The following is a 16,820-nucleotide window of genomic DNA, read 5'->3' on the forward strand; positions in this document are numbered from 1 at the left end:
GCGGGGATCGTATTAAAGGGACCTGCCCGAAACGCTACTCATACTAGTGGCTGTACAAGAATGTAACAACTCTTGTATACATCTCAAACAATGTAACGGCATCAAATTGTACAGTTACAGAGACTAATTCCAGAATAAAAAAGATCTATCAATAACTGATGTATAATATATTATTGCTTTCCCTTAACAAGTATTTAAATGATGGGAAAATAAATTATAAACTGGGTTTATGTTCATGTTTTATTGGAGTAAACTGTGTAGACTACAAGCAGGAAGTTATGAGTAACTTCCAGGACAACATTATGTGGAAAGCAACAGTTTGAAACACTTGATAGACAGGACACTAGAGCCTCTTCCATCTGGTCGAGGCAGTGTGACGTGTTAGAGCTAAGGTTTGCCTGACTATGCCCCTGGTCGCTTGGTGGGACTGGTCGGTGCCAGGATGTACCTCTACCAAGGTCATGTCTCTCAAAGGTATTGGTGTCTTGTCTTTCATAATATCAGAAGCCTTACTAATGTCCTCTGAAGGCTGGCCCAGGAATAGAGAGATTTCCTCCAACGTGGTCACTTTCTGGGCTGTTGACTGCGGGTAGGGAGAGGCCGGTGACATGACCTCTGAAGTGTTGACAGGAGTCCTTAACCTGGAAGGTGGTAAATGTTGGATGAGGCCTCGGCACATCCAGAGAGCTGCTGGCGACACTTAGGGCGTCGTATTATACATTGTGTGTCTGGCCAAGGGGCCAAGCAGACTCTTGAGAGGAGCATTTGAGCCCATCAAAGTTGGTTATCTCATTCTGGAAGCTGTAGTAGGAATTAGGCTGTTCCCCACTTGACTTTGAGGAGGTCTTCACCTGAAAACATAAAACATGAACATTAACATTGTAAGTTGTAAACAAGATATTAAAATAGTTAACAACATGACAATTTATACCCAACAAATCAAACAATGCAACTCTCACATTGTGTCCGGGTAATTTGTTGATGTTGCAACAACCCTCACCTTGTTAATGAAGCAACACAGCAAATGCATGAGTATTACAAACAGGAAAAGTCCTCCGACGATTGAGAGCTGAATGATCATCTCCTTAGTGAACATGTCGGCCATCGTGGCTGTCTGCAGGGAAACAGGGAATGGTCGCTGGAGGTGTCAGTGACTGAGAGAGAAGGACTGTGTTAGCGTTGATGTGAACACTGCTAACACAGCTCTCTTGGTTATATAGTCCTTAACGGCCCGCCTCACTTCCCCTCCACAAACCACCAGCTGAGGCCTACATGTAGAATAAAGGTAAATGCAGAAGGTATATTAACCCAAACAACGTTGCCAGAATCTATTTCACCTCAAATACAGTCACAATACCCGTAAAATGTTGTCTGGTCTACCCATAAAAATAAAGAAAAGGGCAGAAGGCTTTTTGACCCTCTATTTACGATCTCCTTCTCTCCACAACACACGCACGCACACACACACACACAATTGCCTACTGCATCACCATTAAGTGGTTTAAAAGGGTATTAAAAGTATCAACAAAAGACAGAACACAAAACAATGGATATGAACAAAGACAACTGCAGAAGGCCTGTTGGCCCATACGAGGCAGCTCCTATTTATAACCACCCAATCCCATTCATATACATGTCCAACCCATGCTTGAAACAATCTAGGGACCCCACCTCCAAAATGTTACGCGGCAATTGGTTCCACAAATCAACAACCCTGTTACTGAACCAGTATTTACCCTAGTCTTTCCTAAATCTAAACTTATCCAATTTATACCCATTGTTTCGTGTTCTGTCTTGTGTTGATACTTTTAATACCCTATTAATTTCCCCTTTGTTATGTCCATTCACCCACTTCTAAACCTCTATCATGTCACCCCTAACTCATCGCCTTTCCAGTGAATGCAACTTAAGCTTTGTTAATCTTTCTTCATATGAAAGATTTCTGATTTGGGGAATTAATTTAGTCATCCTACGCTGGACACGTTCAAGTGAATTTATATCCATTCTATAATATGGCGACCAAAACTGAACTGCATAATCTAAATGGGGCCTAACTAGAGCAAGATATAGCTTGAGAACCACACCAGGTGTCTTGTTACTAACGCTGCGATTAATAAATCCAAGTGTCCGATTTGCCTTATTACGAACATTTATGCATTGATCCTTTTGTTTTAAATTCTTACTAATCATAACTCTCAGATCCCTTTCGCAATCTCAACACCATCTAGCTCGTATCTTGTAACTCTATCATCATTATCTAACCTCAGAACTTTACATTTATCAGCATTAAACTGCATCTGCCAATCCTTTTACCATTTCAAAACCCTATCTAGATCAACTTGAAGTGATACTGAGTCCTCCTCCGAATTAATTTCCCTACCGATTTTCGTATCATCGGCAAATTTGCAAATGTTGCTACTCAAACCTGAATCTAAATCATTTATACGTATTCGATCTATTCAATTTGTATGGTATACTACGTTCCTGTGCTTTGTTTAGAATATTCTTAAATACGTTATATATTGAATCCACATCGAATTCCCCATTTAAGTCCCCTATCGCTGGGTTCATGTCTCGCTCCAAGACCGGCCCACACCCCATACCCAAGACTTTCCAATCAATTTGACCCAAAAAATTTCTTAGGCTATTAAAATCAGCTTTTCGAAAATCTGGCGCTTTAACAGAATTTTCTCCTACAGGTCTTTTCCATTCTATGCTAAATCTGATTTCTTTGTGATCACTGTTCCCTTGCTCACTCCCTATTTCGATGTCATAAATTTGTGTTTCCCTGTAAGTTAACACTAAATCTAAAATATTATTTTCCCGTTTTGGTTCCTTAATGCGTTGCGTAAGAAAGCAATCGTCAATTAATTCTAGAAAATCGTCTGCTTCACTATTCCCTGTTTTGTTCAACCAGTTTATTCCACTAAAATTAAAGTCACCCATTACGTAAATACTGTTAGATCTAGATGTCCTAGATATTTCATCCCATAGATGCTTTGCTTCCATTCTGTCTAAATTTGGTGGCTTATATATAACTCCTATTATAATAATATTTGCTTTTTCGTATAATTCTATCCAAAAAGTTACTGTGTGTGGCTCAGTTTTGATTCCCTCTTTGAGACTACATTTCAAATTGTCCCTAACATATATGGCTACTCCCTCTCCTCGTCTAATATATCTATCTGTGTGAAATAGTTTAAATCCATTTATTTGATATTCAGCTAATAGTTCTCTATTTTCCACATTCATCCACATTTCGGTAAGTGCAATAATATCTATTTTTCTGTGCAGACAAGAGCATTTAATTCGTTAATTGTATTTCTTAGACTTCTACTGTTAGTGTAATATACCCTAAGTGAAATGTTACTTCTCTTTCCCTGATCATTTTGCCAATTCCTTTCTCCCACAAACACATACTTTTATTATCTCCTTCCTCCAAATCAATTCCCATACCTCTATCTACTAACAGTTTAAACCCAAACAAACACCTCTAACCACTTCTTCCAACGAGTTCGCAACAGCAACAACCCCAGCTCTCGATAGATGCACCCCATCACGAGCATACATTTCATTTCTTCCATAGAAGTGTTCCCAGTTGTCTATGAAAGATATTGCATTTGATTTGCAATATCTTTCCAGCCGGCAATTGACACCAAGTGCCCTTGACATCCATTCATTTCCCACTCCCTTTCTTGGAAGAATGCCACATATGATTGGGATTCCTCCCTTGCTCCTAACTTCAATGGCTGTCCTGAATCTCTGTATTAGTTCCTCACTCCTAACTCGTCAAACATCATTACCCCCTGCACTAATACAAATAATGGGTTTGTTCCCATTTCCTGTCATAATATCATTCATGTTTCCAACAATATCACCAATTCCAGCTCCCGGATAGCAAACCCTTAATCTGTTCCCCCTATCTCTGGCACAAAACGTTCTGTCTAAATACCTCACCTGGGAATCTCCCACAACCAAAATTCGCTTCGATTCTCCCTTTTCCTTTCGAGCAGTTTGAGGGACCTGCGCTTCAATGCTCCTCGTTACTTTGTCTTTGCCTAAAGATTTAGGAAAGACTTGGGTAAATACTGGTTCGGTAACAGGATTTTTGATTTGTGGAACCAATTACCGCGTAACGTGGTGGAGGTGGGGTCCCATGATTGTTTCATATATGATTGATTGTACAGTTTTCTCAAAATCTCTAATATTATACGATTGTCAAGTACTAAGTTAGGCAGTTTCTGTGGTGTAGTGGTAAGACACTCGCCTGGCGTTCCGCAAGCGCTTTGTCATGGGTTCGTGTCCTGGCCGGGGGGGATTTACTGTTCGCAAATCCTTAACTGTAGCCTCAGTTTAACTCAACAGTAATATGTGTACTTGGTCTAAAAACAATTCTTCGCGGCGGGGATCGTATTAAAGGGACCTGCCCGAAACGCTACTCGTACTAGTGGCTGTACAAGAATGTAACAACTCTTGTATACATCTCAAACAAAGTAACGGCATCAAATTGTACAGTTACAGAGACTAATTCCAGAATAAAAAAGATCTATCAATAACTGATGTATAATATATTATTGCTTTTATTATATTAATAATAATTATTTATAATAATAATTATAATAATAATTTATAATATATAATAATATAATAATAATTATAATATAATTTATAATATTAATAATAATTATTAGAATATAATATATTATATTCTATTATTGCTTCCCTTAACAAGTATTTAAATGATGGGAAAATAAATTATAAACTGGGTTTATGTTCATGTTTTATTGGAGTAAACTGTGTAGACTACAAGCAGTGAGTTATGAGTAACTTCAGGACAACTTAATGTGGAAAGCAGTAGTGAATAAGGAGACAGATTGAGGTAAAAAATTTCAGAAACGGTTGGGCACTTCCATGCCATCGGTTGGGCACTTCCACTTCCACTTCCATCAACAGTCAGTCAGGTGAAGTCACAGTGAGAGGTTGTGTTAACCGGAGCTTCTGAGTGTTGTTATATTATCATAGCAATATGGAAGTTGTAGTTAAGGACCTGGTGACTCTAGTGGGAGCCCTGAGGACAGAATTGGACTCTCTGCGGGAGGAGGTCCGTCAGTTGAAAGAACAACGAGAAGTAACGAAGGAGGAGACCAGTAGTAAAGGGACCTCGTCTTGGAGAGTTGTGAAAGACAGGGGCCTTAAGAAGACTTTGATAAAGCCGCCTTCAAACGCCATAGCAACTTCTAATTCATTTGACGTTTTGGAGGACGAGTGCTGTGGTGAGACTGCGGATCGCGCAAAAGGGAAAGCAACGAAGAGAAAGGAAGCGCAGGCCCCTCAGAAAGTAAAGGAAGTACCTAAGCAAACATTAGTTGTGGGAGATTCCCAGATAAGGTATTTGGATAGAGCGTTTTGTGCTAGAGATAGGGGGAACAGGTTAAGGGTTTGCTATCCCGGAGCTGGCATTGGTGATATTATAAACAACATGAATGATATTATGGCTGGAAATGGGAACAATCCCATTATTTGCATTAGCGTGGGAGGAAATGATGTTGGTCGAGTTAGGAGTGAGGAACTGATTCAGAGGTATAAAACAGCCATAGAATTAGTTAGGAGCAAGGGAGGAATCCCGATCATATGTGGCATTCTTCCAAGAAAGGGAGTGGGAAATGAATGGATATCGAGGGCACTTGGTGTCAATTGCCGGCTGGAAAGATATTGCAAATCAAATGCAATATCTTTCATAGACAACTGGGAACACTTCTATGGAAAAAATGAAATGTATGCTCGTGATGGGGTGCATCTATCGAGAGCTGGGGTTGTTGCTGTTGCGAACTCGTTGGAAGAAGTGGTTAGAGGTGTTTGTTTGGGTTTAAACAGTTAGTAGATAGAGGTATGGGAATTGATTTGGAGGAGGGAGGTAATAAAAGTATGTGTTTGTGGGAGAAAGGAATTGGCAAAATGATCAGGGAAAGAGAAGGTCCGCAAAATAACAATTCACTTAGGGTATATTACACTAACAGTAGAAGTCTAAGAAATAAAATTAACGAATTAAATGCTCTTGTCTGCACAGAAAAAAATAGATATTATTGCACTTACCGAAACGTGGATGAATGTAGAAAATAGAGAACTATTAGCTGAATATCAAATATATGGATTTAAACTATTTCATTCAGATAGATATATTAGATGAGGAGGTGAGTAGCCATATATGTTAGGGACAATTTGAAATGTAGTCTCAAAGAGGGAATCAAAACAGAGCCACACACAGAAACTATTTGGATAGAATTAAACGAAAAAGCAAATAATATTATAATAGGAGTAATATATAGGCCACCAAATTTAGACAGAATGGAAGCAAAGCACCTATGGGATGAAATATCTAGAGCATCTAGATCTAACAGTATTTATGTCATGGGTGACTTTAATTTTAGCGGAATAAACTGGTTGAACAAAACAGGGAATAGTGAAACAGAAGATTTTCTAGAATTAATTGACGATTGCTTTCTTACGCAACACATTAAGGAACCAAAACGGGAAAATAATATTTTAGATTTAGTGTTAACTAACAGGGAAACGCAAATTAATGACATCGAAATAGGGAGTGAGCTAGGGAGCAGTGATCACAAAGAAATCAGATTTAGCATAGAATGGAATAGACCAGTAGGAGAAAATTCTGTTAAAGTGCCAGATTTTCGAAAAGCTGATTTTAATAGCCTAAGAAATTTTTTGGGTCAAATTGATTGGAAAGTCTTGGGTATGGGGTGTGGGCCGGTCTTGGAGCAAGACATGAACCCAGCGATAGGTGACTTAAATGGGGATTTCGATGTGGATTCAATATATAACTTATTTAAGAATATTCTAAACAAAGCACAGGAACGTAGTATACCATACAAATTGAATAGATCGAATACTAATGACCCAAAGTGGATAACAAAGAATTTGAAGAACCTTATAGGTAAAAAGAGAGCTTGGTACAAAAGGATTAAAAATGGGGAGGTCACTTTAGAACAGGAATTCGTACAACTGGTTAGAAATGTTAAAAAAGAGATAAGGAAAGCAAAAAGAAACTATGAAGTTCGCATAGCAGGGCAAGCAAAGACAAATCCTAAAGGGTTTTTTCAGTTATATCGTACTAAGTCTAGGGAAAGGATAGGTCCATTAAAAACTGAGACAGGTCAAATAACAGATAGTGATGAAGAGATGAGTAGTATTTTTAATAAATATTTTGTATCTGTATTTACTAAAGAGGAACTTAACAATATGCCTTCAGCCGAACAAGTCTATGTGGGTGGGGACGAGGGATGGTTGACGAGTTTAGCTGTTACCAGGGAGGATGTTCTTAAACAAATAGTAAAACTCAAACCAAACAAATCCCCAGGGCCGGATGAAGTGTTTGCCAGAGTGCTTAAAGAATGCAAAGAGGAGCTTTGTGACCCACTGTCAACCATATTTAATAAATCAATAGTCAGGCAGAGTGCCAGAGTTTTGGAAAGTTGCTAATGTGATACCAGTTTTTAAGAAAGGAGATAGATCACTTGCGTCGAACTATCGACCAATTAGCCTAACGTCTATTGTGGGAAAGTTACTCGAATCCATAATAGCAAATAAAATTCGTCTTCATCTTGAAAAACATAAATTAATAATTGAGTCGCAACATGGTTTTATAAATGGCCGTTCATGTTTAACAAATTTGTTATCTTTTTATTCTAGCATTGTTGAGGCAGTTGATAGTGGTAAGGATTGCGATGTTGTATACCTTGACTTTAGCAAAGCTTTTGATACAGTGCCACATGAAAGACTGATTAAAAAGATAGAGTCTCATGGTATTGGGGGTGCTATATTAAGTTGGATTACGGCATGGCTATACCAAAGGAAACAGAGTTAGTATAAATGGAATCAAGTCAGAGTGGGAAAATGTTGTAAGTGGAGTGCCTCAAGGCTCTGTCCTGGGACCTCTGTTGTTTATAATATATATAAATGATTTAGATTCAGGTTTGAGTAGCAACATTTGCAAATTTGCCGATGATACGAAAATCGGTAGGGAAATTAATTCGGAGGAGGACTCACTATCACTTCAAGTTGATCTAGATAGGGTTTTGAAATGGTCAAAGGATTGGCAGATGCAGTTTAATGCTGATAAATGTAAAGTTCTGAGGTTAGGTAATGATGATAGAGTTACAAGATACGAGCTAGATGGTGTTGTGATTGCGAAGTCGGATTAAGAACATAAGAACATAAGAACAAAGGTAACTGCAGAAGGCCTATTGGCCCATACGAGGCAGCTCCTATTCTATAACCACCCAATCCCAATCATATACTTGTCCAACCCGTGCTTGAAACAATCGAGGGACCCCACCTCCACAATGTTACGCGGCAATTGGTTCCACAAATCAACAACCCTGTTACTGAACCAGTATTTACCCAAGTCTTTCCTAAATCTAAACTTATCCAATTTATATCCATTGTTTCGTGTTCTGTCCTGTGTTGATACTTTTAATACCCTATTAATATCCCCCCGGTTATGTCCATTCATCCACTTGTAAACCTCTATCATGTCACCCCTAACTCTTCGCCTTTCCAGTGAATGCAACTTAAGCTTTGTTAATCTTTCTTCATATGAAAGATTTCTAATTTGGGGAATTAACTTAGTCATCCTACGCTGGACACGTTCAAGTGAATTTATATCCATTCTATAATATGGCGACCAAAACTGAACTGCATAATCTAAATGGGGCCTAACTAGAGCAAGATATAGCTTGAGAACCACACCAGGTGTCTTGTTACTAACGCTGCGATTAATAAATCCAAGTGTCCGATTTGCCTTATTACGAACATTTATGCATTGATCCTTTTGTTTTAAATTCTTACTAATCATAACTCCCAGATCCCTTTCGCAATCCGACTTCGCAATCACAACACCATCTAGCTCGTATCTTGTAACTCTATCATCATTACCTAACCTCAGAACTTTACATTTATCAGCATTAAACTGCATCTGCCAATCCTTTGACCATTTCAAAACCCTATCTAGATCAACTTGAAGTGATAGTGAGTCCTCCTCCGAATTAATTTCCCTACCGATTTTCGTATCATCGGCAAATTTGCAAATGTTGCTACTCAAACCTGAATCTAAATCATTTATATATATTATAAACAACAGAGGTCCCAGGACAGAGCCTTGAGGCACTCCACTTACAACATTTTCCCACTCTGACTTGATTCCATTTATACTAACTCTCTGTTTCCTTTGGTATAGCCATGCCCTAATCCAGCTTAATATAGCACCCCCAATACCATGAGACTCTATTTTTTTAATCAGTCTTTCATGTGGCACTGTATCAAAAGCTTTGCTAAAGTCAAGGTATACAACATCGCAATCCTTACCACTATCAACTGCCTCAACAATGCTAGAATAAAAAGATAACAAATTTGTTAAACATGAACGGCCATTTATAAAACCATGTTGCGACTCAATTATTAATTTATGTTTTTCAAGATGAAGACGAATTTTATTTGCTATTATGGATTCGAGTAACTTTCCCACAATAGACGTTAGGCTAATTGGTCGATAGTTAGACGCAAGTGATCTATCTCCTTTCTTAAAAACTGGTATCACATTAGCAACTTTCCAAAACTCTGGCACTCTGCCTGACTCTATTGATTTATTAAATATGGTTGACAGTGGGTCACAAAGCTCCTCTTTGCATTCTTTAAGCACCCTAGCAAACACTTCATCCGGCCCTGGGGATTTGTTTGGTTTGAGTTTTACTATTTGTTTAAGAACATCCTCCCTGGTAACTGCTAAACTCGTCAACCTGTCCTCGTCCCCACCCACATAGACTTGTTCGGCTGAAGGCATATTGTTAAGTTCCTCTTTAGTAAATACAGATACAAAATATTTATTAAAAATACTACTCATCTCTTCATCACTATCTGTTATTTGACCTGTCTCAGTTTTTAATGGACCTATCCTTTCCCTAGTCTTAGTACGATATAACTGAAAAAACCCTTTAGGATTTGTCTTTGCTTGCCCTGCTATGCGAACTTCATAGTTCCTTTTTGCTTTCCTTATCTCTTTTTTAACATTTCTAACCAGTTGTACGAATTCCTGTTCTAAAGTGACCTCCCCATTTTTAATCCTTTTGTACCAAGCTCTCTTTTTACCTATAAGGTTCTTCAAATTCTTTGTTATCCACTTTGGGTCATTAGTATACGATCTATTCAATTTGTATGGTATACTACGTTCCTGTGCTTTGTTTAGAATATTCTTAAATAAGTTATATATTGAACCACATCGAAATCCCCATTTAAGTCACCTATCGCTGGGTTCATGTCTCGCTCCAAGACCGGCCCACACCCCATACCCAAGCCTTTCCAATCAATTTGACCCAAAAAATTTCTTAGGCTATTAAAATCAGCTTTTCGAAAATCTGGCACTTTAACAGAATTTTCTCCTACTGGTCTATTCCATTCTATGCTAAATCTGATTTCTTTGTGATCACTGCTCCCTAGCTCACTCCCTATTTCGATGTCATTAATTTGCGTTTCCCTGTTAGTTAACACTAAATCTAAAATATTATTTTCCCGTGTTGGTTCCTTAATGTGTTGCGTAAGAAAGCAATCGTCAATTAATTCTAGAAAATCTTCTGCTTCACTATTCCCTGTTTTGTTCAACCAGTTTATTCTGCTAAAATTAAAGTCACCCATGACATAAATACTGTTAGATCTAGATGCTCTAGATATTTCATCCCATAGATGCTTTGCTTCCATTCTGTCTAAATTTGGTGGCCTATATATTACTCCTATTATAATATTATTAGCTTTTTCGTTTAATTCAATCCAAATAGTTTCTGTGTGTGGCTCTGTTTTGATTCCCTCTTTGAGACTACATTTCAAATTGTCCCTAACATATATGGCTACTCCACCTCCTCGTCTAATATATCTATCTGTGTGAAATAGTTTAAATCCATATATTTGATATTCAGCTAATAGTTCTCTATTTTCTACATTCATCCACGTTTCGGTAAGTGCAATAATATCTATTTTTTCTGTGCAGACAAGAGCATTTAATTCGTTAATTTTATTTCTTAAACTTCTAAGAAATAAGATTGCGAAAGGGATCTGGGAGTTATGATTAGTAAGAATTTAAAACAAAAGGATCAATGCATAAATGTTCGTAATAAGGCAAATCGGACACTTGGATTTATTAATCGCAGCGTTAGTAACAAGACACCTGGTGTGGTTCTCAAGCTATATCTTGCTCTAGTTAGGCCCCATTTAGATTATGCAGTTCAGTTTTGGTCGCCATATTATAGAATGGATATAAATTCACTTGAACGTGTCCAGCGTAGGATGACTAAGTTAATTCCCCAAATTAGAAATCTTTCATATGAAGAAAGATTAACAAAGCTTAAGTTGCATTCACTGGAAAGGCGAAGAGTTAGGGGCGACATGATAGAGGTTTACAAGTGGGTGAATGGACATAACAAGGGGGATATTAATAGGGTATTAAAAGTATCAACACAGGACAGAACACGAAACAATGGGTATAAATTGGATAAGTTTAGATTTAGGAAAGACTTGGGTAAATACTGGTTCAGTAACAGGGTTGTAGATTTGTGGAACCAATTGGCGCGTAACGTGGTGGAGATGGGGTCCCTCGATTGTTTCAAGCATGGGTTGGACAAGTATATGAGTGGGATTGGGTGGTTATAGAATAGGAGCTGCCTCGTATGGGTCAATAGGCCTTCTGCAGTTGCCTTTGTTCTTATGTTCTTATGCCGACTTGACCCTGTCGGGCCAGATCGTCCATTCCTCTTATTTTGGGTGGTTAGGTTAAGGCACAGTCAGCGGGCTCCTGGCTGGCTGGCGGTGGTGGTCCCCCCTGGGGTCCCGGGGGGACCACCACCCATGGTGTACCTGAGGAACTGGTTCCCTATCCTAACCTGTTTTTTTGCACGATTCGTCTCGAGCTTTTAAGATGAGTCTAGGGCCTCAAGGAGGGGGTCTCTACTTATGAGAGGTACCGAGGATGAATGTTCAATAGTTGGAAACCAAAAAATACACTGGAGAAAGGCATATAAACGTTTTTGGAGTATTTTAATGGCATGAGCAAAAATGCACGATTTGTCCCGGGGGTGTTACGAGAGTACTACGGTATCAATTTGGGGGCCCTTACTTTTGAATGGATCAGAGGGTGAATGTTCAATAGATTCAAACCAAGAAACGCAGTTGAAAGCGAATATAGAAGTTTTTGGAGTACTTTAATGAGGCTATGACTGAATAGTATAGGGAGTCCTTGGGCACAGCTCCATTTTCTGTAATGGTCAGAGGTGGATAACCCCAGTGGGGGTCAAGCATACAAGGGGGGGTCAAGATTCCTTACAAAGACCATTTTGGATATATAGGAGTAGTAAGCCTTATCTTGAATTTGCATGATACTGTGGGGTACATTGACATGAAGGGCGAGTCATAGAACAGGATCTGCATGTGAGATGGGTCATATTGGGGTTTTAAAGAAGTTAAGATAGCTTTAAAGAGTCCTGTGTGCTTGATAGTGGGGAAATGTTCAGTCAATAATTCTCGTGTTTTGAATCTGAATGAGGGGTCCTAGTTTGCGTTCTAGTCGTAAAATGAGTTCCTTAGTATAATTGATATGGAAAATGAGCTTTCAGTACTCTATATAATTTGAAATGAGGTCAAGAAAGACATGTTTATGTGCGAGAAGAGTCAGGTTGGAAACTGTTTATTCCAGTCATCCCCCCTCGGCATTGCTCCGTTTTCTGTAGCTAAAGTAAAGATTCCATTTTCTGTGGTATTCAGTTGAATACTGGTGAAAAAGGCATACTTGCATTTGTATGGTTCTAACCTGTTTATAGATATATTTTTCGGGCCTCAAATTAGATTTTAATATGAAAAATAGCATCAAATGTATGTCTATCTTTTGTAATAAACGTTACAAGCATTAACAATACCTGTGATATTTCATAGCATACGAAAAGAAGTTTAAATAGTGGGGCCTCAGCCATATTATGTTGGATTTGACACTCCAAACATTAATTTGACACTCGTAATTATACTATAAAGGAAAGTAGTTGAGTGGTTTAAGCAATTTAATACGTACTAGGAATCTGTTCGTATTCTGTATTAAATTTCATTTTTTAACATCATAATAGGTTTCAGCTATTGTGGTGGGGGCCCAATAACTTCATATAGCGCAACGACTGGCGCTATCTGTACTTAGTCCCCCCTAAACTTAAAACTGTTGCACAATTTTACTTAAACACATTGCTAAACTCTTATACACAAACAAAAACTCAATTTTTAACTTACACAAATAAACCCAGGGCTTTCACATTCGCGCAAAATACTTAGTCCCCCCTAAACTTGAACACTCACAATCTTACGGTGCTTAATTTCCAAAGCCTTCCAAACCTGCACTGGGTCCTGCCCAGCTGACTGCGGCTGGATGGATTACAATTGAGCCAAAAACAGTTGGTCAGGGCGAGATACGGCCTCATTTTTAGAGACATTTACTATAGCAAAAGCTTGAACGTCGAAAACTGAATGCGGGCCTGCACGAGAGTTGTTCTTGGCACTCGAATGTTTAGAGATTAAAATACATAGAATCTGCAAGAGCCCACCCAAGTCGCTTACGTGGGCAATAGACATGTTTTTCGCCCAAATGTATTTATTTAAAATAATACGTCAGATAGAAAGAGTTTCGCATTGCTTTTATATTTACCTTATAAAGCCTCTTTATAAAAATGATATGCCACTGCGTATTATCATTGTTTTATAATAAATATTGCATAAATACTTACACGATTTCATAAACAAAAAAAAACTTTTAATGAGCCATGGTTGGAAGGCTTCATTATTACAGTAAATACAATCTTTTAAAACTAATTAAAAATATATATCTCATAGAGGAAGATTTATTCTTCAGGATATATATTATTTATTAATTAAGAGTTTCATTCTGTTTAAAAAAAAGTTGCCAATATTTTCAAATCTCTGGTCACAAATTTTTTATAAAGGTTTTCCAAGGGAGTAAATCTTGCTTCCTCTCTTTCTCCCAAATGTTTCCTCATTTGCACAGGAGCAGAGCAACCTTCGTGCGGGCCCTGGTTCAGTTCCCCAACGTCCGAGCTAATGGACATTACAAATTTCACTAAATGATGCAGTATCTTAGCTGTCTCTCTAATTATAAAGGTGTTAATCTTTTTTTTTTTAACCTTTGAGTGCTAGATCTCAAAAAAGGTTCTTTACCTCAGAAAGAAAAAGAGATTCTATTTTTGTCCATATTCGAGCGGAATGTTGAACAACCTTCGTGCGGGTCCTGGTTCAGTTCCCCAACGTCCGAGATATTGGACATCACAAATTTCACTAAATGATTCATTATCTTAGCAGCCTCTCTAATTATAAAGTTGTTAATCTTTTTTATAACCTTTGAGTGCTAGTTCTCAAAAGGTTCTTTACCTCAGAAAGAGAGAGAGAGAGATTCTATTTTTGTCCATATTCGAGCGGAATGTTGAGCAACCTTCGTGCAGGACCCGGTTCAGTTCCCCAACGTCCGAGCTATTGCACATAGCAAATTTCTCTAAATGAGGCAGTATCTCGCCCCCACCCCCCGGATCAATGATTTTAGGGCAGTAAATAAGCAATTGCAATCTAATCCCCCCCCCCCAAAAATACTGTTCATGAAAATGTGAGCTTATTTATACTAACTTATGAATATAAAAAAACAACTCGACATTTGTACAATTTTTATTTACATAAATAAATTAGTCTCTATGCCTTTTTTGTCTTCTTAGGAAATAATCGGTCGAAGGACATGCGAAATGGTGCATCTGCAAATGGGGCAGTTTCTCATAGATACAAGACAATTACTGCATGTTACCATATGTCTGCAGGGCAGCAGTACGACACTCAACGTATTGTTAAAGCACACCTTACACAAAATATCAGCAGCCCAAGACGTTGGCGTAGATGTGTTCATCACAGTTTCAACATGGGATGTCGCATCAAAGTCTGTGGCCTCTTCGCCAGTTTCAACATCCATTTCATTAGCGACTATAGTCGTCTCTTCCGCCTCTGTTTCAACAGGAGAAGGCAAAGCCCGCAAACCAAGATTAGTGCTCATGAACCCGCTCATTGATCCAACAACGTCGACATCCATTTCATTAGCTGTGGCGACTGTTTCCATGTCAGAGGGCGCGGATTGCCATTCCAGATTCGCAGGCTCTACCCTACCTTCCACATCCTCATGATGAATTCCCCTTAAACCCATTTCGGCTTTAGTGCTCTCTTGCATATACCACAACATTAATTCTATACATCTGGCCTCTGTAACAAACGGTAATAAATCTTTGGTGCTTTTGAGATATAGCCTTAAGGCAGGTCTCACACAGACATCAGGAAATCCAAAATGTTCAATTAATGCTGGGAAAAAACCCAAACCTTCCATCAGACCAGTTAAAAGATGTTCATCTATGGGTTTTATAGTTCGACGCTGCGAAGATTCTCTAGCATTCTTAATGAACTGTGCATCCTTTTTAATGTTGACAAAGGTGCACTCAGGATACCATTGCGCGTGCAGTGTCCAAGGGTCGTCAGCGGGTTCCCAATTACGAAAACCATTCCCACAGAAAAAGCAGCGCATGTGGTCACTTAGGCCTGTAAATTTAAAAAAAAAAAAATATTCCCATTCATTATTATTATTATAGCTCACATCCGGCAATGTTGTAATACAAAAACACACACACACACTTCCCGGGACCAAAGAGCCAGAGCTCCACCCCCGCAAGCACAATTGGGGGAGTAAACACACTTTTTTTTCAGATATATACAAGAGTTGTTACATTCTTGTACGGCCTAGCATTTCGGGCAGGTCCCTAGAATACAATCCCCACCTCGAAGAATCGTTTTTTACAACCAAGTACCCATTTTACTGTTGAGTTAAACAGAGGCTACAGTTAAGGATTTGCGCCCAGTAAATCCTCCCCGGCCAGGAGGATACACACGCACACACTAAAAATAACAAAAACTCCAACAATATTTGTTTACCACAGAAGAAAAATCCTGATTCTGCCAATTCGTGAGATGTTTGCTTGACACAACCAGTCCAGCTGAGGTCGAATGTTTCCAAACGCTGTTTGTATGTTGCCAAGCCTGGATATCTAGGTTTAGCGTATGGAATTACCCCCAGAACCTGCAAATCATCTCCAGTCATTTTAGTTTCTTCCTCGCGGGGTGGGGTCTCTAAAAAAACAAAGATGCTCCATCACATATATGCATAAGACACAGGTTCTAAGTCAATTCTTTCAAAAACAAAAAAAAAATAAAGAAAAATTATTTGAAAAGACTTCTTGCATTTATACTTATTTTTTTTGTCCTCCCTCCACATCGCCAATACTAATTATTCACAGATAAACTAGTAAATTATATTTATACAATATACTCACGATCAGATGTTGCTATATTCTTTGGTTCGAATAGGGGTGAAAAGAAATCCAGCCCATATTCGAATGCCAGTTTGGTGATTTCCAAAGGAACATTATTGTCCTTTTCGCCTCTTATGAAGGAACAATTTGGCGACACTTTCGCATGCCTACTACGGGGCGTATCGCCCTCAATCCAAGCATGCACAACTTTACAACAAAAGGCGCAGGAACAATGATCCGCAACTCTCAGATAATAAAATCCCTCATTCACCAGGTCTTGGGGGTTTAGCCACTCGACAGGCCAATTTATAAAGGTGTCTAAACGCATTTGGGCACATTTAATACTGTCCCTGGAGTAAAACGTTTTAGTACGGGAAG

The 16,820-nt window shown here is 38.6% G+C and overlaps 1 protein-coding gene across 1 annotated transcript in view; it reads right to left on the bottom strand.

Annotated features, from left to right (window-relative positions):
• LOC138361444 (uncharacterized) overlaps positions 1-16,329 on the bottom strand; it is a gene marked incomplete at its 3' end in the record, with an annotated part of 47,125 nt that extends 30,796 nt beyond the window's left edge. Inside the window, exons 1-3 of the mRNA XM_069320776.1 lie at positions 16,066-16,329; positions 14,924-15,675; positions 720-851 (exon numbers count right to left, since the gene is read on the bottom strand). Of these exons, the coding sequence (XP_069176877.1) occupies positions 720-851; positions 14,924-15,675; positions 16,066-16,231 (1,050 nt within the window). The remainder of the gene's footprint in view (positions 1-719; positions 852-14,923; positions 15,676-16,065) is intronic.
• Positions 16,330-16,820: the final 491 nt, after the last annotated feature.

Source organism: Procambarus clarkii, unplaced genomic scaffold (assembly GCF_040958095.1).
Source record: "Procambarus clarkii isolate CNS0578487 unplaced genomic scaffold, FALCON_Pclarkii_2.0 HiC_scaffold_378, whole genome shotgun sequence".
NCBI classification, from domain to species: Eukaryota; Metazoa; Arthropoda; class Malacostraca; order Decapoda; family Cambaridae; genus Procambarus; species Procambarus clarkii.